The 23,078-nt window shown below is 48.5% G+C and overlaps 1 protein-coding gene and 2 non-coding genes across 3 annotated transcripts; all 3 read left to right on the top strand.

The window, feature by feature from the left end:
• Positions 1–197: 197 nt before the first annotated feature.
• LOC120024886 (importin-7-like) lies at positions 198–22,550 on the top strand. Its single transcript, XM_038969232.1, has 24 exons — positions 198–393; positions 6,294–6,375; positions 13,011–13,164; positions 13,283–13,441; positions 13,583–13,739; positions 14,097–14,186; positions 14,381–14,475; positions 14,849–14,933; positions 15,094–15,328; positions 15,508–15,584; positions 16,471–16,587; positions 16,806–16,895; positions 17,608–17,773; positions 17,924–18,084; positions 18,293–18,421; positions 19,027–19,093; positions 19,267–19,392; positions 19,495–19,592; positions 19,689–19,784; positions 19,901–20,121; positions 20,251–20,459; positions 20,637–20,843; positions 21,267–21,383; positions 21,511–22,550. The coding sequence occupies exons 1-24, from the start codon at positions 310–312 to the stop codon at positions 21,609–21,611; spliced, it is 3,123 nt and encodes a 1,040-aa protein (XP_038825160.1). The 5' UTR covers positions 198–309; the 3' UTR covers positions 21,612–22,550.
• On the top strand, positions 16,092–16,269 carry LOC120025401. The gene has a single exon (XR_005473004.1). It is a non-coding gene; the product is annotated as a small nucleolar RNA SNORA23 (small nucleolar RNA).
• On the top strand, positions 21,000–21,143 carry LOC120025398. The gene has a single exon (XR_005473001.1). It is a non-coding gene; the product is annotated as a small nucleolar RNA SNORD15 (small nucleolar RNA).
• Positions 22,551–23,078: the final 528 nt, after the last annotated feature.

Below are 23,078 nucleotides of genomic sequence, written 5' to 3'. Positions count from 1 at the left end.
TTTTGTTCTCATTACCAGCAGTGTCTTTATTTATTGACCGTAAGACAGTGTGAGAGAGATATCAGTGTCTTTATTTATTGACCGTAAGACAGTGTGAGAGAGATATCACACATGTAAAACTACAACTCCTATAGTGCAATAGTTTGAAGCGGATGTTCGTGTTGGGGAAATTTGGGGCTGATCTATCCGGGTACTTCATTCGCTTCTTCCTTTCGCGCCGGTAACTGAAGAGCCGTGCGTCCATGTGCGCATTGACTGGGAATTCATAGACCAAAGAAATACTGAATCCGAGCCGTACCAGATTTAGCTATGGATCCTAACGTATTGATCGAGGCCCTTCGGGGTACCATGGACCCGAACTTGCGTGAGGCCGCGGAGAGGCAGCTGAACGAGGTAAAAACTTGTGATGGTGCTAATCGGGCCTCTTCTGTTGTGTCACACATCAAAGATGGAATGGAGTCCTCCTAGCTTGTGACTATGGGAGACCAGAGTCAGTCCAGAACTTTGACAGATTGAATATTCTCCATTCGACATATGTTTCGGTGATTACATATCAGACTTGACGTTATGGGTGTTATATCAAAGTTTCGAATTATATTTTAACGTCAAGATCTGCAACTCCAAGCGAATCCACCCCGTATACCTGCAGCTGGTTCTTTAAAAACGTGCGGGAAGTTAGCAATAGCTTCCTTGATAATTAGCTGCTAGCTACGCAGTAAAAAGCCTTGTTGGACAATGCTTGCTTTTGGCCTAACTGATGTATCATGTTTGAATCGTTGGAAAGACACATTTTTGCCATTATTTATACAAGTTTGGTCTAAACTAACTAAATCATGCGATATAGTATACGAATGTAGCTAGCGTTTGCTAGAAGTTCGGAAATCTGTGTTAGCAAGTTGGCTAAGTGAATCACGTGTGAGGTGTATTTTTTAAAATTTCTTTTACTGCTGACATTGCCCTGCACAGCAATAGTGCTAACTAGCTAGCCCGTTGAATTTATATAGTTAACTAAACTAGTTGGTCAGCCAAAATGTCACCAATCGGACGAATTGACAGGTGTAACGTTAGTTAGTCAAGTTATCATCAAACTACTTTCCTATCATTTATAAATGTACGTCTAATATGAGAGTAGCTAATAATAAATTATTATTTAGCTTGCTGGCTTTGATTTCCATGAACGTAGCTAACTAATATCGCTAACCAGCTAGGTAGGTTCGAGCTAACGAACGCTAGTTAACTTGCAAGACACAACGTAAACAATAGCAATCATTATTAATAATAACTACGCATTTAGTAACGGGGCAAATGTTTTGTTTGTACCTCATTTGTGAAAGCCAAATGATAAGTGAATGTTCGCTGGCTAGCGCTATGTTAGCAACCTTTTGCGGATAGCGTAACATAAATTACATTGAGTCATTCGATGAGCTGTCCGCGTGCGCAGATTCTTTCGCTAATGTTAACCTTACAAATTAAATAGCCAGCTATGTGCAACATGGCCTATTATCATTGTCTAGATGTCGACTTTATATGTCAAATGTAGACGTGCCATAGATAACTAACATAACGTTATACGGACGACGTGAATTATTTCATGGTCACATAGTTAGCCATGTTTCGCTCGCTAGTAGGAGGAAGTCTCTTGGGCAAGTGTCAAATATGCTCTGGTCTGTTATCGGCTATGCTATCCTTAGAACAATATATGTACGGTGTTGTCATGTAACTGGGGTTTAGGTGAACTTTAAGTCAAGTTGTTGTTTATGTGATATGTCCATATTGTGTGTCATCAGCTCGAACGTATTATTAGCTAACTTTAGTTTGATAAGAGTAGGCCTAGCAAGGCTCAAAAATTAAATGTACAGTCGTGGCCAAAAGTTTTGAGAATGACACAAATATTGATTTCCAAAAAGTTTGCTGCTTCAGTGTCTTTAGATATTTTTGTCAGATGTTACTATGGAATACTGAAGTATAATTACAAGCATTTCATAAGTGTCAATGGCTTTTATTGACAATTACATGAAGTTGATGCAAAGAGTCAATGTTTGCACTGTTGACCCTTCTTTTACAAGACCTCTGCAATCCGCCCTGGCATGCTGTCAATTAACTTCTGGGCCACATCCTGACTGATGGCAGCCCATTCTTGCATAATCAATGCTTGGCGTATGTCAGAATTTGTGGGTTTTTGTTTGTCCACCTGCCTCTTGAGGATTGACCACAAGTTCTCAATGGGATTAAGGTCTGGGGAGTTTCCTGGCCATGGACCCAAAATATTGATGTTTTGTTCCCCGAGCCACTTATTTATCACTTTTGCCTTATGGCAAGGTTCTCCATCATGCTGGAAAAGGCATTGTTTGTCACCAAACTGTTCCTGGATGGTTGGGAGAAGTTGCTCTCGGAGGATGTGTTGGTACCATTCTTTATTCATGGCTGTGTTCTTAGGCAAAATTGTGAGTGAGCCCACTCCCTTGGCTGAGAAGCAACCCCACACATGAATGGTCTCAGGATGCTTTACTGTTGGCATGACACAGGACTGATGGTAGTGCTCACCTTGTCTTCTCCGGACAAGCTTTCTTCCGGATGCCCCAAACAATCGGAAAGGCGATTCATCAGAAAAAATGACTTTACCCCAGTCCTCAGCAGTCCAATCCCTGTACCTTTTGCAGAATATCAGTCTGTCCCTGATGTTTTTCCTGGAGAGAAGTGGCTTCTTTGCTGCCCTTCTTGACACCAGGCCATCCTCCAAAAGTCTTCGCCTCACTGTGCGTGCAGATGCACTCACACCTGCCTGCTGCCATTCCTGAGCAAGCTCTGTACTGGTGGTGCCCCGATCCTGCAGCTGAATCAACTTTAGGAGACGATCCTGGCGCTTGCTGGACTTTCTTGGGTGCCCTGAAGCCTTCTTCACAACAATTGAACCCTTCTCCTTGAAGTTCTTGATGTTCCGATAAATGGTTGATTTTAGGTGCAATGTTACTGGCAGCATTATCCTTGCCTGTGAAGACCTTTTTGTGCAAAGCAATGATAACGGCACGTGTTTCCTTGCAGGTAACCATGGTTTACAGAGGAAGAACAATGATTCCAAGCACCACCCTCCTTTTGAAGCTTCCAGTCTGATTTTCTCAGAACTTTTGGCCACAACTGTACATGAACTTCTCCACTCAACAATCTGAGGTCGTTGTTTTGTTTTTCGTGACAACAGAATATACAATGCCCAGAATTTCAATCCACAGAACAAGAATGTGCAGTTGGATTGTTAGATCTGAGTCATGTTGTGTGGTATCCAGGGAGAGGTCTGTGTGCATTGTTATCTACCGGGAAAGGAGGGTAGGAGGCTATTTTACCTATCTTACGTTTGACTCATCTGGACCAGTTAAGCCTGAACAGTATTCATTTAATATAGCAAGTGATATAAGGATATGTGGTGGGCAAAGCATTGAGACCCATTTTCATTCCCGAATCCCTGAGCTGACAAGGTAAAAATCTGTCGTTCTGCCCATGAACAAGGCAGTTAACCCACTGTTCCTAGGCCGTCATTGAAAATAAGAATTTGTTCTTAACTGACTTGCCTAGTTAAATAAAAATAACGTATGTGATCAATGATAATGTAAAAAGTATGCTGCACTCTTGTGTATATACTGGATATCTTAATTTTAATCATTATTAGTTCGTGTCTAGAGAATAGGGACAGGTGACACTCACTGTTTGATGCAGACGCTGCAGTCTCAAATGACAGCCTAGAAGTTGGCCAGGACCCAGACAGGCCATGTGGAGGTCTGGATTCCTTTGCTGTGCGTATGGGGAGGTTACATTATATAATGTACATGTTGCATCAAGGTTTCTTAAACTCTCATACTTTGCATTCTTAAGGAGCTGTATGTGTATAAGCTTCAGCTAATGGTGCTCCATGCCTCAACATAGTGGTTTTATGGCATTACTACTGTCATCATTCAAATTATTTCATAAAGCCCTTTTCACATCAGCCGATGTCACAAAGTGCTGTACAGAAACCCAGCCTAAAACCCCAAACGGCAAGCAATGCAGATTAGAGGTCGACTGATTATGATTTTTCAACGCTGATACTGATAACGATTATTGGAGGACCAAAAAAAGCCGATACCGATTAATCGGCCGATGTTTATATATGTATGTAATAATGACAATTACAACAATACTGAATGAACACTTATTTTAACTTAATATAATACATCAATAAAATCAATTTAGCCTCAAATAAATAATGAAACATGTTCAATTTGGTTTAAATAATGCAAAAACAAAGTTTTGAAGAAGAAAGTAAAATTGCAATATGTGCCATGTAAGAAAGCTAACGTTTAAGTTCCTTGCTCAGAACATGAGAACATATGAAAGCTGGTGGTTCTTTTTTAACATGAGTCTTCAATATTCCCAGGTAAGAAGTTTTTGGTTGTAGTTATTATAGGAATTTTAGGACTATTTCTCTCTATACGATTTGTATTTCGTATACCTTTGACTATTTGATGTTCTTATAGGCACTTTAGTATTGCCAGTGTAACAGTATAGCTTCCATCCCTCTCCTCGCTCGAACCAGGAACACATCGACAACAGCCACCCTCAAAGCAGCGTTACCTATGCAGAGCAAGGGGAACAACTACTCCAAGTCTCAGACCGAGTGACGTTTGAAACGCTATTAGCGCGCATCCCGCTAACTAGCTAGCCATTTTACATCGGTTACACCAGCCTAATCTCGGGAGTTGATAGGCTTGAAGTCATAAACAGCGCAATGCTTGAAGCATTGCGACAAGCTGCTGGCAAACGCACAAAAGTGCTGTTTTAATGAATGCTTACGAGTCTGCTGCTGCCTACCATCGCTGTCAGACTGCTCTATCAAATCATAGACTTAATTTTAACATAATAACACACAGAAATACGAGCCTTTGGTCATTAATATGGTCAAATCCGGAAACTATAATTTCGAAAACAAAAAGTGTATTCTTTCAGTGAAATACGGAACCTTTCCGTATTTTATCTAACGGATGGCATCCGTAAGTCTAAATATTGCTGTTACATTTTACAACTTTCAATGTTATGTCATAATTATGTACAATTCTGGCAAATTAATTACGGCCTTTGTTAGGAATAAATGGACTTCACACAGTTCGCAATGAGCCAGGCGGCCCAAACTGCTGCATATACCCTGACTGCTTGCACGGAACGCAAGAGAAGTGACACAATTTCCCTAATTATAAGAAATTCATGTTAGCAGGCATTATTAACTAAATATGCAGGTTTAAAAAATATATACTTGTGTATTGATTTTAAAGAAAGGCATTGATGTTTATGGTTAGGTACATTGGTGCAACGACAGTGCTTTTTTCGCAAATGCGCTTGTTAAATCATCACCCATTTGTCGAAGTAGGCTGTGATTAGATGAGAAATTAACAGGCACCGCATCGATTATATGCAACGCAGGACACGCTAGATAAACTAGTAATATCATCAACCATGTGTAGTTAACTAGTGATTATGTTAAGATTGATTGTTTTTTATAAGATAAGTTTAATGCTAGCTAGCAACTAACCTTGGCTTCTTACTGCATTAGCGTAACAGGTAGTCTGCCTGCCACGCAGGCTCCTCGTGGAGTGCAATGTAAGGCAGGTGGTTAGAGCGTTGTACTAGTAACTGGAAGATTGCAAAAATGAATCCCCGAGCTGACAAGGTAAAAATCTGTCGTTCTGCCCATGAACAAGGCAGTTAACCCACTGTTCCTAGGCCGTCATTGAAAATAAGAATGTGTTCTTAACTGACTTGCCTAGTTAAATAAAGTTTTTTTTTTTTTTATCGGCAATTTGGTGTCCAAAAATACCGATTACCGATTGTTATGAAAACTTGAAATCGGGCCCTAATTAATCGGTCGACTTCTAAACAGTACATTGCCAAGATATTCAAACGTTCATAGATAACCAGCGTGGTCAAATAATAATAATCAGTGGTTGTACAGGGTGCAACAGGTCAGCACCTCAGGAGTAAATGTCAGTTGGCTTTTCATAGCTGGTCATTCAGAGTTAGAGAGAGCAGGTTTGGTAGAGAGAGTTGGAAGCAGCAGGTCCAGGACAAGGTAGTATGTCCGGTGAACAGGTCAGGGTCCCATAGCCACAGGCAGAACAGTTGAAACTGGAGCAGCAGCATGACCAGGTGGACTGGGGACAGCAAGGAGTCAAATGGCTGAAGATGTTTGTTATACACTGTTTTGCTGATATATAGGTCCAATACACATCAGTGTTTGATATTCATGCATCCTTTCCTGCTTTCATTTACAGGGTCACACCCAGGTGAATTTTGTGTCAGCTCTGCTGCAAGTCACCATGTCTGATCAGTTAGATTTGCCCGTCAGACAAGCAGGTGAGTTTCAGAGGATGGGTATTATGATGATGTGGGGCGGGATTCTGTGCACTCTTGCCGATGGAAATTCACCGGAACTGAAAGGCGAGAAGAGTATCTACAACTGTAGCTCAAATGAACTGAGCACGCTTTCTCAAAAATGACAGCTCCCACACTGATGACACCAGTCATATTGTGAAGACTGACCAATTTCCCATGTACTTGTACATTTGTTCACCAAGATACACACATGATAGAAAGAGAAGAAAGGTGTTTTTGTTGTATATGATGCCATCTTTTATTATGCTACCGTTGCAGCTTATTTTATCCTGTCCTACGGCATTGAGATTTCACACTTTTAGTCTGCTAGGGAGCTCTAGTGAAATCTATAGTTGCTCGGCCTGGACAGTGTCTAGTCATTGATACAGCTTCCTTTGTTATAAAATAACATTCCACATGTTTGAGATGCTCCGTGTGAGGGGCCGTTGGTAGCCTGTCCATGTATCACATATGCCTCTCTGGTAATGATGTGCAATTATATGGTAGGATGATCTGCTCTTGATCAGTGGCTCATTGACTTTTATTACATTTAAAATGTGTGCAGTCCTCAGGTGGCTGCCAGACAGAGCCTGTCATTTTCAACCTGCTGCTAGACTCCACACTAGCGTATTCAATTGTGCTCACCCATAGCATCATGTCCTAACTTCTATCTTGCAACTTTGTCAGTTCTTCTACATTGTAGTATGCTTCAACAACACAATAGTAATATGACAGCCTGGAGAAAAGTAACGTGGCAGCAGCCCATCCTGCCTTATGCGTTGGGTGCTAATTTGTGTGCCTCTTGTCAAACAGATGACCTGGACATTTCTAAGCAAACCTCTCCAGGAACTGGTGTGTTGAGCAGAAATGCTATCCTTCTGGTGACTGCTATTTGGCCTGCCATAGAGCCCTGCTGCACCTGACTCCGATTCAGACCATTTGCATTAAGTTAATGCAGCTGCAATGGTGGCACGGGTAGATCATATCTGGCATGCCATTGGTTAACAGATGCTTAAACGTTGGCTTGGTACCTGCACCGGAACTTCACACTCGGTGCTTTGGCCACAAGTTCCGCGGTAATGAGGCTCATTTGCTGTTATCTGACACAAAGGGAGGAGCTAAGCGATTCCGTAGCTAGCAGGCAAATGTCTGGGATTCCCATAAAGGTAGTGAGATCAGACCCAGGTTCCTCTCCTATTGAGGACAAATGCCCTCCTGCTTATGACAGATAATAGCATTTTTTTTTTGTTGTCATGTTTTGTTTTTTCAAACCTGTCACACTGATATTATAGGCATTATTTGCAATTTCAGGATTCATCTATTCCCTGCCTCATTGTGTGGGCTAGGGGGATGTTGAGTGTTGGACTGGGCAGAGGGGGACATTAATGGGTTGGGGAGGGGAATACAGTAGGGTGGTTGTGAGGGTCTCGCTGTGTCAGCACTGACTGGCAGGATTATGACTTCCCAGCCAGCAGCACAGCGGTCACATGTGTCAGCAGTCTGTCTGACCCCCTATCCACCGCCTGGCCTGTCCCCCCCCCCTATCCACTGCCTTGCCTGGCCTGTCCCCCACCTATCCACTGCCTGGCCTGTCCCCTCCCCTATCCACTGCCTGGCCTGTCCCCTCCCCTATCCACTGCCTGGCCTGTCCCCTCCCCTATCCACTGCCTGGCCTGTCCCCTCCCCTATCCACTGCCTGGCCTGTCCCCTCCCCTATCCACTGCCTGGCCTGTCCCCCCCATCCACCGCCTGCCCCCTATCCACCGCCTGGCCCGTCTCTCCCCCCCCCCCCCCCTATCCACCGCCTGGCCCGTCTCCCCCCCCCTATCCACCGCCTGGCCCGTCTCCCCCCCCTATCCACCGCCTGGCCCGTCTCCCCCCCCCCCCCTATCCACTGCCTGGCCCGTCTCCCCCCCCCCCCCCCTATCCACCGCCTCGCCCGTCTCCCCCCCCCCCCCCCCCCCCCTATCCACCGCCTCGCCCGTCTCCCCCCCCCCCCCCCTATCCACCGCCTGGCCTGTCCCCCCCCCCCCTATCCACTGCCTTGCCTGGCCTGTCCCCCACCTATCCACTGCCTGGCCTGTCCCCTCCCCTATCCACTGCCTGGCCTGTCCCCTCCCCTATCCACTGCCTGGCCTGTCCCCTCCCCTATCCACTGCCTGGCCTGTCCCCTCCCCTATCCACTGCCTGGCCTGTCCCCTCCCCTATCCACTGCCTGGCCTGTCCCCTCCCCTATCCACTGCCTGGCCTGTCCCCTCCATCCACCGCCTGCCCCCTATCCACCGCCTGGCCCGTCTCCCCCCCCCCCCTATCCACCGCCTGGCCCGTCTCCCCCCCCCATCCACCGCCTGGCCCGTCTCCCCCCCCTATCCACCGCCTGGCCCGTGTCCCCCCCCCACCCACCGCCTGGCCCGTCCCCACCCCCCTATCCACCGCCTGGCCCGTCTCCCCCCCCTATCCACCGCCTGGCCCGTCTCCCCCCCCTATCCACCGCCTGGCCCGTCTCCCCCCCCTATCCACCGCCTGGCCCGTCTCCCCCCCCTATCCACCGCCTGGCCCGTCTCCCCCCCCTATCCACCGCCTGGCCCGTCTCCCCCCCCTATCCACCGCCTGGCCCGTCTCCCCCCCCTATCCACCGCCTGGCCCGTCTCCCCCCCCTATCCACCGCCTGGCCCGTCTCCCCCCCCTATCCACCGCCTGGCCCGTCTCCCCCCCCTATCCACCGCCTGGCCCGTCTCCCCCCCCTATCCACCGCCTGGCCCGTCTCCCCCCCCTATCCACCGCCTGGCCCGTCTCCCCCCCCTATCCACCGCCTGGCCCGTCTCCCCCCCCCCTATCCACCGCCTGGCCCGTCTCCCCCCCCCCCCCCTATCCACCGCCTGGCCCGTCTCCCCCCCCCCCCCTATCCACCGCCTGGCCCGTCTCCCCCCCCCCCCTATCCACCGCCTGGCCCGTCTCCCCCCCCCCCCCTATCCACCGCCTGGCCCGTCTCCCCCCCCCCCCCCCTATCCACCGCCTGGCCCGTCTCCCCCCCCCCCCCCCTATCCACCGCCTGGCCCGTCTCCCCCCCCCCCTATCCACCGCCTGGCCCGTCTCCCCCCCCCCCCTATCCACCGCCTGGCCCGTCTCCCCCCCCCCCCCCCTATCCACCGCCTGGCCCGTCTCCCCCCCCCCCCCCCTATCCACCGCCTGGCCCGTCTCCCCCCCCCCCTATCCACCGCCTGGCCCGTCTCCCCCCCCCCCCCCTATCCACCGCCTGGCCCGTCTCCCCCCCCCCCCCCTATCCACCGCCTGGCCCGTCTCCCCCCCCCCCCCCTATCCACCGCCTGGCCCGTCTCCCCCCCCCCTATCCACCGCCTGGCCCGTCTCCCCCCCCCCTATCCACCGCCTGGCCCGTCTCCCCCCCCCCTATCCACCGCCTGGCCCGTCTCCCCCCCCCCCCCCCCCTCCTATCCACCGCCTGGCCCGTCTCCCCCCCCCCCCCCCCCCCCTATCCACCGCCTGGCCCGTCTCCCCCCCCCCCCCCTATCCACCGCCTGGCCCGTCTCCCCCCCCCCCCTATCCACCGCCTGGCCCGTCTCCCCCCCCCCCCCTATCCACCGCCTGGCCCGTCTCCCCCCCCCCCCCTATCCACCGCCTGGCCCGTCTCCCCCCCCCCCCTATCCACCGCCTGGCCCGTCTCCCCCCCCCCCCCTATCCACCGCCTGGCCCGTCTCCCCCCCCCCCTATCCACCGCCTGGCCCGTCTCCCCCCCCCCCCCCCTATCCACCGCCTGGCCCGTCTCCCCCCCCCCCCCCCCTATCCACCGCCTGGCCCGTCTCCCCCCCCCCCCCCCTATCCACCGCCTGGCCCGTCTCCCCCCCCCCCCCCTATCCACCGCCTGGCCCGTCTCCCCCCCCCCCCCCCTATCCACCGCCTGGCCCGTCTCCCCCCCCCCCTATCCACCGCCTGGCCCGTCTCCCCCCCCCCCCCCCCTATCCACCGCCTGGCCCGTCTCCCCCCCCCCCCCCCCTCCTATCCACCGCCTGGCCCGTCTCCCCCCCCCCCCTCCTATCCACCGCCTGGCCCGTCTCCCCCCCCCCTCCTATCCACCGCCTGGCCTGTCTCCCCCCCCTATCCACCGCCTGGCCCGTCTCCCCCCCCTATCCACCGCCTGGCCCGTCTCCCCCCTCCTATCCACCGCCTGGCCCGTCTCCCCCTCCTATCCACCGCCTGGCCCGTCTCCCCCCCCCTATCCACCGCCTGGCCCGTCTCCCCCCCCCCCTATCCACCGCCTGGCCCGTCTCCCCCCTCCTATCCACCGCCTGGCCCGTCTCCCCCCCCCCCCCCCCCCCTCCTATCCACTGCCTGGCCCGTCTCCCCCCCTCCCCCCCCCCCTCCTATCCACCGCCTGGCCCGTCTCCCCCCCGATCCACCGCCTGGCCCGTCTCCCCCCCTATCCACCGCCTGGCCCGTCTCCCCCCCCCCCCCCCCTATCCACCGCCTGGCCCGTCTCCTCCCCCCCCTATCCACCGCCTGGCCCGTCTCCTCCCCCCCCTATCCACCGCCTGGCCCGTCTCCCCCCCCCTATCCACCGCCTGGCCCGTCCCTCAGCCCCTGTCAACTGCCTCCGCCTGCCTGCGAGCCACTGACCTCAGACGCTCCATTGTGGCTCTGTAGAATAATTCACACCCGTACTCCAAATTCAGACTCACTGTCTGAGCTACAACACGAGAGGGGGGAACTATTGCAAACCCCTAACTAAATTACACTTTTACACTTCTGTTCTATGACTCACTCAAGGAATTAGGCCTCTTTCTGCTGCTCTGCTCTGATTTTATCAGTTGAAGATGGAGGCAGAGATGTGAGCTGTAATTTCAGCGGGCAGAGGAAGGATGAATATTTGAGTGACTCCTTGCTTGGCTGGGGAGTGCTAATGAACAGGGCCATGCTAGTGTGTTGGGACTGAGAGGAGAGGTGTGAAAGCACTCCTCTTACTCCCCCGGCCGACTGCTACTCCCTTTCAGCCTGAGCACATGAGAAGAGTCACAGTGAATGTGCTGGTCATGAGATCCGCTGCTGCTATCTAGGCTGATGGACTCTTTCACACCTCCCAATGTCACACAGACTCACTCTAACAATTTAGAGATCTCCCTGATATTAAGTGATTTAAAGAGATGTGGAGAATATTGTGCCACTTTAACCAGCTGCAATTTCATGGAAATCCATAAGAATTGGAAGGGTTCAATTTAAACCCCATGATCAAAGCAGATTTTACTTCAATATCATATGATTTGCATTAATTAAATCTAAGTGGGTGGAATACCAGCTGTACATTAATCCTGCCATAGAATTACATATAGTGCATTCGGAAGTAGTCAGACCCCTCCCCTGTTTCCACATTTTGTGACATTACAGCCTTATTCTAAAATGCATTACATAAAAACATTTCCTCATCAATCTACACACAATGACAAAGCAAAAACAGGTTTTTCAAAAATGTATGCAATTATATGAAGGGGGAAAAAATCTTATTTAAATAAGTATTCAGAGACTTGAAATTGAGCTCAGGTGCATCCTGTTTCCATTGATCATCCTTGAGATGTTTCTTCAACTTGATTGGAGTCAACCTGTGGTAAAGTCAATTGATTAGACATGATTTGGAAAGGCACACACCTGTCTATATAAGGTCCCACAGTTGACAGTGCATGTCCGAGCAAAAACTAAGCCGTGAAGTCTAAAAAATTGTCCATAGAGCTCCGAGGCAGGATTGTGTCGAGGCACAGATCTGGGGAAGAGTACCAAAACAATTCTGCAGCGTTGAAGGTCCCCAAGAACACAGTGGCCTCCATCATTCTTTAATGGAAGATGTTTGGAACCACCAAGACTCTTCCTAGAGCTGGCAGCCCAGCCAAACTGAGCAATCGGGGAGAAGGGCCTTGGTCGGGGAGGTGACCAAGAACCCGATGGTCACTCTGCCAGAGCGCTGGAGTTCCTCTGTGGAGATGGAAGAATCTTCGAGAAGGACAACCATCTCTGCAGCACTCCAACAATCAGGCCTTTATGGTAGAGTGGCCAGACGGAAGTCACTCCTCAGTAAAAGAGTTTGTCAAAAGGCAGCTAAAGGATTCTCAAACCATGAGAAACAAGATTCTCTGGTCTGATGAAACCAAGATTGAACTCACGTCTGGAGAAAACCAGGCACTGCTCAGCACCTGGCCAATACCATCCCTTCGTTGAAGCATGGTAGTGGCAGCATCATGATGTGGGGGTGTTTTTCCGCGACAGGTACTGGGAGACTAGTCAGCATCGAGGGAAAGATGAAGGTGCATCAACAAAGTACTGAGTAAAGAGTCTGAATACTAATGTAAATGTGATATTTCAGTTTATTTTTAATACATTTGAAGAAAAAAATCTATACTTTTTATTTATTTAATTTTGTCATTATGGAGTATTTTGAGGGGGGGGGGGGGCATTTCAATCAATTTTGTAATAAGGCTGTTACGTAACAGAATGTGGAAAAAGTTAACGCGTCTGAATACTTTGCGAATGCACTGTATGTAATCCATTATTAATAGGATCTCTATGAAGCCTGTCTTGTGTTTAGTCAGTTTATTGTCCCCCTCTCTCCTCCCCAGGGGTGATCTACCTCAAGAACATGGTGACCCAGCACTGGAGTGAGGGGGACGGCACCAGCACGGAGACGCCTGTCAATAACATACCAGAGGAGGACAGGCAGTTTATCCGTGACAACATCGTGGAGGCCATCATTCACTCCCCCGAGCGCATCAGGTAACCTACCACCCTGTGGCTGCTCAGCTCACTGCACAGTGCCAGCAGAGGGGGGGGGGAAGAGGTAGCTCGGATCAACCAGATCGTCTTCCAACCTTTCTCCTCTCTAACCCTTCAGAGTGCAGCTGACGACATGCATCCATCACATGATTAAACACGACTACCCCGGCAAGTGGACTGCCATCGTGGACAAGATTGGCTTCTACCTGCAGTCAGATAACAGCGCCGGCTGGCTGGGCATCCTGCTCTGCCTCTACCAGCTGGTTAAAAACTACGAGTAAGGACTCCTTGTTTTAGAGTGACCATGTTTGTGTCCCAACCATTTAGGGAATGGGGTGCCATTTGGGACAGAGACTGTATTATAGAGCTGTTTGCTATGTTTTCAGGTGGTTGATGTTTCTGATTGTGTGTTTGACAGGTACAAGAAGCCGGACGAGCGCAGTCCTCTGGTGGCGGCCATGCAGATCTTCATGCCCATGCTGAAGGACCGCTTCATCCAGCTGCTCCCTGACCCCTCCAGTGAGTCTGTCCTGGTGCAAAAACAGATCTTCAAGATCCTCTACGCCCTCTTCCAGGTACTACTGATCACATCCTTCACGCTCACCTTCTTACAAGTTGTGTATTTATTAGTCTGTGTTGATTGTAATAGGGAGTGTATGGTACTTGTCTAAATGTGGATGTATAGTTGTAGTGTCCAGGTATTTAGCTACTCCTTCCATAATACTGGGTTTGGAGATGGGTCGATTATGGTTGTCCTGTAGAAGGGGGAGGGCTGAGGACCATCTGGTCCATGTCAGGGCCACTGGGCTAGACCTGTCCCCCCTCAGCATGCCAGACTGCACTGCTGTCTAGGGTTGTCTGTCTGTCCATTGGAACGACGACAACGCTTTTTGAATTGAATAGACGGGATTTCTCCTTTTCCCTGTCCACAGTATAACCTCCCCCTGGAGCTGATCAACCGACAGAACCTGACGGAGTGGATGGAGATCCTGAAGACAGTGGTGGACAGAGACGTGCCTCCGGTGAGGGCAGATTTACTGTGGTAGGGCAAGGAGGGAGCACAAATAGGTTGACTATGCAAATCAAGTAGCTCCCAAACAGATTAGCTGTAGTTTGTTTGTTTTATTTTAATTGCTGCTAGTTGAAAGAAAGCTTATTTTATTTTATTTCCCTTCTCTCTTTCTCCCCTCCTTCCCCGTCCGTCTGTGGCCCACAGGAGACCTTGCAGGTGGATGAGGACGAGAGACCTGAGCTGCCCTGGTGGAAGTGTAAAAAGTGGGCCCTCCACATCCTGGCCAGGCTCTTCGAGAGGTAAGCCTACTCAACCCACCCCAGCACACTGTCACTGATTCTACACTGAGTGTACATTTGGAACACCAAAACATTTGGTACACCTGCTCTTTCCATGAGACTGACCAGGTGAAAGTGATAATCCCTTAATTATGTCACTTATCATTCATTACCTGTCTGGTGGATGGATTATCTTGGCAAAGGAGAAATGCTCACTAACAGGGATGTAAACAAATGTGTGCACAAAATTGGAGAGAAACTTTTTGTGCGTATGGAAAATGTCTGGGATCTTAAATTTCAGCTCATGAAACATGGGACCAACACTTTACGTGTTGTGTTTATATTTTGGTTCACTGTATATTAACATGTGAAAGCATCTTTAAACCCCTCCCAGGTATGGCAGCCCAGGCAACACTACCAAAGAGTACACAGAGTTTGCCGATCTCTTCCTCAAGGGATACTCAGTGGCAGCACAACAGGTGAGAGGCCAAGGCCGCTCTTGGCTTTGTCTGAGCTGAAAGATGTGTGATGCATGACTCTGTGATTGACTGAGGGACAGAAGGTTGCCTTTCAGCTGTGTCTGTCTGCATGGGAGTCTGATCTCAACCAGAGGGAACTGATTTGCCTGTCTGTCTGTAGGTGCTGCTGAAGGTCTTATATCAGTATAAGGAGAAGCAATACGTGGCTCCAAGAGTCCTCCAGCAGACACTCAACTATATTAACCAGGGAATCGCACACGCTGTCACCTGGAAGAACCTGAAGCCACATATCCAGGGCATCATTCAGGACGTGGTTTTCCCTCTCATGTGCTACACGGACAGTGACCAGGAGTTGTGGGAGGAGGACCCATACGAGTACATTCGCATGAAGTTTGGTAAGCGCCATTCTTGTTTTTGGAAATCAGAAATATTCCGTAGTGTTTGTCATCCAGAAGGAATGTCCTGGAATCAGACTGCCTGGAAGTGATCAGTTCAAAGATTTAACTGTGTAAAGCTATTCTAACAAACCAATGCAATGTGCCATCTGATCTGCTGACTCTCTGTCCCGTCTCAGATGTGTTCGAGGATTTCATCTCTCCCACCACGGCTGCCCAGACCCTGCTCTTCACCTCCTGCAACAAGAGGAAAGAAGTGAGTTGTGGTTCTGATGTGAATGCTGTGTCCTCCTGGTCCTGGCAGGGTCAACAGCCTGCCATGATGTGATCCTCTTTCATCCCAAATGGCACCCTATTCCCTATATAGTGCACTACTTATTTCTTCTCCCTAGAGCCCTGGTCAAAAGTAGTGCACTATATTGGTAATAGGGTGCTATTTGGGACACATGGCCTGGTGCCTGTTATTTTTTTCTACTGGCCTCACTCCTGCCCTTATTTATGGCCTTGCCCATTCCTCCGTCCTGTCTTGCTGTGGCTCTCATTAGCGCCCTGTTGCTCCAACAACAGTACAGAGCTGTTGGAACCGGTCTGTGGATGAGTCCAGCCAGGAGAACACTGGAACAAAGAAGCATAGCTGGAAGAAAGCACTACTTTAGTTGCTGTAGCTCCTTAGTCAGATGTGTTACGTATTACGGCTTTCTTTCTGTTCTAAATGTAAGGTGTTGTTTTAGCATGGAGGTAGTTCTATTCCGTTTTGGCTGTGGGTGAACAGGGTGTGTGGTGCCTGTCCATGTTACGTGCTGCCGTCTGGCTGTGTCTTACAGTCTGTGCGGCGGTGCTCACTCCACACCTGCAGCCATAGAGCCACTGGAGATCATAGTACTGACCTGTGACGTCTCTGACTCCTCACCACGGGCCAGCCTCCATACTCTCCCACAAACTCTCCTGGCCTGCATCTCAAATGGCACCCTATTCCCTACATAGTGCACTACCCCATGAGCCCTGGTCAATAGTAGTGCACTATACATGGATTAGGGTGCCATTTGGGACATATCAGAGGTGTTGGATGTTAATGTGTAACAGTTATCCAGGATACACAGAGAAGCAGCACATTTGACTGAATGCATTTCTTTATTCTCTAGGTTCTTCAGAAGACCATGGGCTTCTGTTATCAGATCCTCACTGAGCCCACCTCTGACCCCAGGAAGAAGGACGGAGCGCTGCACATGATTGGCTCTCTGGCTGAAATCCTGCTCAAGGTTATTAACCCCCAACACCACCTGCTATCTCCTCTTTTCTAGTTGACCTTTGGTCTGACCATGTACTCATCAGATGAGGTAGCTGACACGGCGTGTAACTATTTTGCCAAATTGTTTTATCACTTAAGTTCACTTTATGGCTCCCACGTGGCAGTCAAATACATTAAATGCATTTTTGTTAACCATGAATTTCATTTTCTTCTCTCCCCCGGAAACAGAAAAAGGTCTATAAAGACCAGATGGAGTTCATGCTGCAGAACCACGTCTTCACTCTGTTCCGCAGTGAGCTGGGCTATATGAGAGCCAGAGTAAGTGTCACGTTGCCAGATCATTCTGTCCCAGGGTTCCAGTGGGGAGAAGGAGGGCATGTGAGCTGATCACCGGACGTGCTACCTGTCCCATACCTGCTGTTTTCAACTCTCTAGAGACAGCAGGAGCGGTAGAGATACTCTGAATGATCGGCTATGAAAAGCCAGCTGACATTTACTCCTGAGGTGCTGACCTGTTGCACCTTCGACAACCACTGTGATTATTATTATTTTACCCTGCTGGTCATCTATGAACATTTGAACATCTTGGCCATGTTCTGTTATAATCTCCACCCGGCACAGCCAGAAGAGGACTGGCCACCCCTCATAGGCTGGTTCCTCTCTAGGTTTCTTCCTAGGTTCTGGCCTTTCTAGGGAGTTTTTCCTAGCCACTGTGCTTCTACACCTGCATTGCTTGCCGTTTGGGGTTTTAGGCTGTGTTTCTGTACAGCACTTTGACATCAGCTGATGTAAGAAGGGCTTTATAAATACATTTGAGTGTATCAAGAATATTAATGACAATGATTTGGTAAAACACCAGTGTTTTCTGAAAGTTCTGCCTCTGTCATTGCAGTGGATTTTCCACTCTTCACATCTTGATGGTTCTAGATACAAATTCTAGATTTATGAGAATTTTGCAAAAGTATAGCCAGTTTGTTTACTGTCCTGCACTGGTTAACTGTTAACCACCATCTCTGGTGTTTCCCCATAGGCCTGTTGGGTCCTGCATTACTTCTGTGAGGTCAAGTTTAAGAGTGACCAGAACCTGCAGACAGCCCTGGAGCTGACCCGCCTCTGCCTGATCAACGACAACGAGATGCCTGTTAAAGTGGAGGCAGCCATCGCCCTGCAGGTCCTCATCAGCAACCAGGAGAAAGGTAGCTATCTCTACACTGTCAAACACACCATAGGTGTATATGGAGTCTTTTTCTTTGCTGAATAACATTAATAGTTAATGTTCTTCTTGAATCCAAATGATATAGCTGATTATCACTAAGTGCTCCTGTCATGTTTTTCCTCTTTCCTAGCCAAAGAGTATATCACTCCCTTCATCCGGCCTGTGATGCAGGCCCTCCTGCACATTGTGCGTGAAACGGAGAACGATGACCTCACTAATGTCATCCAGAAGATGATCTGCGAGTACAGCGAAGAGGTCACGCCCATCGCCGTGGAGATGACACAGCACTTGGTGAGGAGTGTGTGCTCAGTGCCTGACTCATAAAACGGCCCTGCACAGGAAGTCTCCTTCCTTTGATCAGTTTACAGTTCTGTTTGTCAGCCATGGAGATAGGAAATAAGGCCCAATTACCATCTCTCCTAGTTCCATGTTGGTCTGGTTTTAAAGACCCTGCTCTCAGGGAAACCCACTTATGGCTGTTATTCCCATCTCTCCTCAGGCGATGACCTTCAACCAGGTCATCCAGACGGGGCCTGACGAGGAGGGAGGGGACGACAAGGCGGTGACAGCCATGGGCATCCTCAACACTATCGACACACTGCTCAGTGTGGTGGAGGACCACAAAGAGGTGAGTACAGCCATGGCGTCCTGTCCAGGGGGTCTACTTGTATGTACATCAAGCTGTCTCATGCTACAGAAACAGGATATGGGCTCCTGCCCTGTTGGCCATTCTGGTTTGGACAAGGCATATTTACTTACAGCCATTCAACCAAACACCCACTCAGTAGAGCAGCTTCCCTCCCAGCTCATAGTGCTGCCTGCCAACACACTCCCAGCTGCCCACCCGCTCCTGGAAACACACACTGTTCTCTCTTCAAAGTGCCTTGCAGGCTGATGCCTCTAGAAATAGCACTGTGGCTCTCTGCCCGTACGTCCGCCGACGCACAGGACCCGTGGAGCTTGGAACCAGCCAAACCAGCAAATGTTGGTCAACAGTTAGATATGTCTTCTTGGTATGCTACTCATTGTCGTTGACTGTGTAAAGTAAAGCTGTTGACTTATGACGTTGTTTTTATCAATGTGCCTACCCACAGGTATTTGGTTTTCTGGAAATGACTTGCACAATGAAATCATCAAATCTACTCTTGCAACACCACTTGTATGTTAATGGTCAATCTCTGTCTGTGTGTGTGTTCCAGTGCTCTAACTAAATGAATGGGGTTTCTGTTTTAGATCACCCAGCAGCTGGAGGGTATATGTCTGCAGGTGATTGGCACCGTCCTGCAGCAGCACGTCCTGGGTAAGTCTCCCTTGCTCTTCCTGTCCCACCACATTCCAACCAGGTCCTCCCGTCTCTGACACGTACAGGTGGGCGAGGTGCCTAGAGTCATTTACGTGACTGACTCACTCTGTGGGGGTTGTCCTATATTTACCTCTGTCTGACACCCAGCCTGTGTGTGTGTTGATTTTCAGAGTTCTACGAGGAGATCCTGTCTCTGGCACACAGCCTGACCTGCCAGCAGGTGTCCCCACAGATGTGGCAGCTCCTCCCCTTGGTGTTCGAGGTCTTCCAGCAGGATGGCTTTGACTACTTCACAGGTATACTGCTCACTAACCTGCTAGTCTCAACTGCCTGTTATGGTGATTTGACTATTATATAGACACACACTATATTAAATGGGGGATGTGACTCTATTTCAGACATGATGCCTCTCCTTCACAACTATGTCACGGTTGACACAGACACTCTCCTGTCTGACACTAAATACCTGGAGATAATCTACAGCATGTGCAAGAAGGTACAGTAACTTACAGCCGCTATACAATTTTTTTCACACATATTGGTGGTGTGTATTTTTGCTGGGTGTGAACAAGTTGATAATCTGTCCATGCAGGTTCTGACTGGTGATCCAGGTGAGGATCCAGAGTGTCATGCAGCCAAGCTGTTGGAGGTGGTTATTCTGCAGTGCAAAGGGCGTGGAATTGATCAGGTAAGCGTCTGGCTTCTACACTAAATCTTGTATGGCTACGACTGTATTCAAAGTAACTGCTTTTGAGAAGCACTGTACTATACATTCACCTTAGACTTTCTTTGCCGCTCCTGCAGGTTGTTCCCTTGTTTGTGGCGGCTGCGCTGGAGAGGCTGACGAGGGAGGTGAAGACCAGTGAGCTGAGGACCATGTGTCTGCAAGTGGCCATCGCAGCCCTGTACTACAGCCCCCCTCTGCTGCTCAACACCCTGGAGAACCTGCGCTTCCCAAACAACACTGAGCCCATCACCAACCACTTCATCTCCCAGTGGCTCAAAGACGTTGACTGCTTCCTGGGGTAAGACCAGGAAAGATGCTCACATTTAATATATTTACAGCTCGTCTGGTTTCTCTGGTCCCCCATATAGTTTGATATCAAGTAGAGAGAAAAATGTACTGTAAGATAAAAAAAATTGTTATTCCCCAGGCTCCACGATAGGAAGATCTGTGTGCTTGGTCTGTGTGCCCTCATTGACTTGGAGCAGAGGCCCCAGGCTGTCAACCAGGTGGCCGGCCAACTGCTCCCCGCAGCCATCCTGCTCTTCAACGGCCTCAAGAGGGCCTACGCCTGTCAAGCAGAGAATGAGAATGAGGATGAGGATGAAGATGGAGATGGAGAGGAGGATGAGGAGAATGGTACGGCATTTGTGCTATCCTCTTAACTCATAAGTCCCATTGTCACTCCCTTAGTTAATCTTCCTACTATATTGAATAGAATAAGATACAGCTGCAAGGAGCACTTCATTGGTAGATGGTTTGAGTTGTGTTAGTGGATTGATCAGTAATAAATTAATCCATTGTGCCTTTCCTCAGTCGAGCTGGGCAGTGATGAGGATGACATTGATGAGGAGGGCCAGGAGTACTTGGAGATGCTGGCCAAGCATGCAGGAGAGGATGGGGATGATGAGGACTGGGATGAGGATGACGCAGAGGAGACTGCACTGGAGGGCTACACTACAGCTGTAGACGATGAAGACAACCTAGTGGATGAATACCAGATCTTCAAGGCCATACTACAGAGTAAGGAGACCACCTTTCAGGCACACAAAGCTAGTGATGGGTCGTCAAGTTAAGGACACAAATTGGAAATAAACAGTGAATAAGTGTTTACACTCAATAATATTACGAAACAAATTTGTGAGGCCTGTTATTTAACGTGCATTATTAGTACAAGATCTTAAGTGATGAAATGATAATGATTCGGAACAGGACACTGTCTGTGTGTGGTCACTGGATCAGGGTCACGTTCTGTGTCTCTGGATTCAATTCCCCACAGCAGCGTGTTCTTCAGTTGAAGACAGAGGCATTTGTCTGAGAAGGTTTAAAAACGCAATACAAATGAGATCTCGGGATTGAAGACATGAATGCAATATGTTGCTTAAGTGTAAATCGTACATAAGTGGAGGGAAAACTTTAACTTAACTATGTTTTTCTCCAACTCAGATATCCAGACCCGTGACCCAGCATGGTACCAGGCACTCACACAAACCCTTGATGAGGAACAAGGAAAACACCTTCATGACATTGGCACACTTGCAGACCAGAGACGGGCAGCACATGGTAAGTAAATCTATCCCCGTAATACAATAAGACAGCTGTTAATTTATTTAATTGTTTTAATATCATAGGAAATAAACACTTACCATGTTTGGCCTGTTGTATAATTGCCCTATTTTCTTCATTCCAGAATCCAAAATGATCGAGAAGCATGGCGGATACAAGTTCACAGTGCCAGAAGTGGTGCCAACTAATTTCAATTTTGGTGGCAATGCTCCAGGAATGAATTGAGTCATCCCTTCTCCCTTTTATTACGCTGACTGATTGTAGTGACGTGAAAAAAAGCTTGTGTTGTTCCCTTAAGTAGTGGTTCCAGAACTGGTTCTTCTTACTGACTCTTCAATCTGACTATCAAATTGGAAATAGCACCAGAAGAAGTGGGAAGACAACCAAATGCAACAAATGGCTGGGAAAACAAACCAAGAACTTGAGCTTGAAGCAAGAGAAAAAATAAGCTCTAAACAACATTGTCTTCTGGGATCCAATGTGGAGGATACTAGGACGGAAACATTTTTTCTTCCCTCTTAAACAAAATGGGAGGGCTTAACAATTTGAAATTGATAATGGGACTAAATGTTTCATCATTTTCACTGTTTTGGCCAAAAGGCTGTGTGTGATAAGATTATACCTCTGGCAGTAGTGTTGTCTGTTATTTTCTGCATTAACAAATTCTCATGTTTGTTATGTATATACAAGCCAAGGTTCTTGATTTTTAAGTAGCCTTGCTAAAACAACCAGAGGCATTTGTAAGGTGTCAAGTGTATTCATATGTAGCATATTGGATACTTCATGGCACTATGGTGATGCCTGATCTCTGTAAATTAATGACTAGCACTTTCATATTGTTCAGGTCTCCTAGCCTTCTGTATCAGACTGCAATTTTTAAATCAATTAAGACCATTTAAAACACAATCCGCTGTAACTTTGGTTACGGTGTAGAATAATGAGTGGCATCACTTTGCTGCTAAAGTGGAAACATTCTAGATTCCTGAAAAAAGAGAATGCTCATGGTGTTCAGTTTGGATACAAGACGTGTTGTGAGCACAAAGTCAATTGGATGCTTCATTGAAGCATGTACAATTGGACTTGATCGTGAAGGTCTCAAGCGTTTGATTGGTGTATGAATGAACCATCTATATACACAACATATTAAAAAAAAGTTACGTTGGATTGCGTGCATTTGACTGTTTACTAACAGCTACACAGTTGTGCACTCAGTAATTTGATTTGGAGCCTATTTTGGGTGATTGTCTGTATACTCTGTCAGATCAGGTGACGTGTAATCTATTTAGAACTATGCAGCCAGCTAATTATAATTCTAGTTCATGTGCTACTATGGGATAGAAGGGTGTCATGTCCTCCTTGGCTAGCGTTGATCACTCCCACTAGTAGAGCTTTAGTGTCTACATTATCAGTGACCGATATGACTGCATACTGCGCAGCACGATATAGACGAACTAGAACGTAGCCATAAACTTGCTTCAAACTGCATATCGTTTTCCTGGATCTGGTTCGTTTCATTTAACAGACACTGCTGGCTAATGTCAATGTATATAAAATGCATTACAAATACCCTGGAGTTTTATTCAACTGCATTGCCCACATTACCTCGCTCGACTCTATGCTACCATGAGGCTTTGCGGTTCCAAAATGGCTGTGTAAAGTGGCTGTGTCCAACTTCGAAAACGTTTTTTAGGA

The sequence above is a fragment of the Salvelinus namaycush genome, chromosome 30 (genome assembly GCF_016432855.1).
Source record: "Salvelinus namaycush isolate Seneca chromosome 30, SaNama_1.0, whole genome shotgun sequence".
In the NCBI taxonomy this organism is placed as follows: Eukaryota; Metazoa; Chordata; class Actinopteri; order Salmoniformes; family Salmonidae; genus Salvelinus; species Salvelinus namaycush.
This window is presented reverse-complemented; position numbering and strand designations above follow the sequence as displayed.

Excerpts from the sequence above, each read along its gene's own strand:
- LOC120024886 (XM_038969232.1), top strand. The coding sequence starts at position 310 with ATGGATCCTAACGTATTGATCGAGGCCCTTCGGGGTACCATGGACCCG. Across the intron at positions 16,588-16,805 it reads TGGCTGAAATCCTGCTCAAG|AAAAAGGTCTATAAAGACCA; the intron begins GTTATTAACCCC and ends CCCCGGAAACAG. Across the intron at positions 18,085-18,292 it reads TGGAGATGACACAGCACTTG|GCGATGACCTTCAACCAGGT; the intron begins GTGAGGAGTGTG and ends ATCTCTCCTCAG.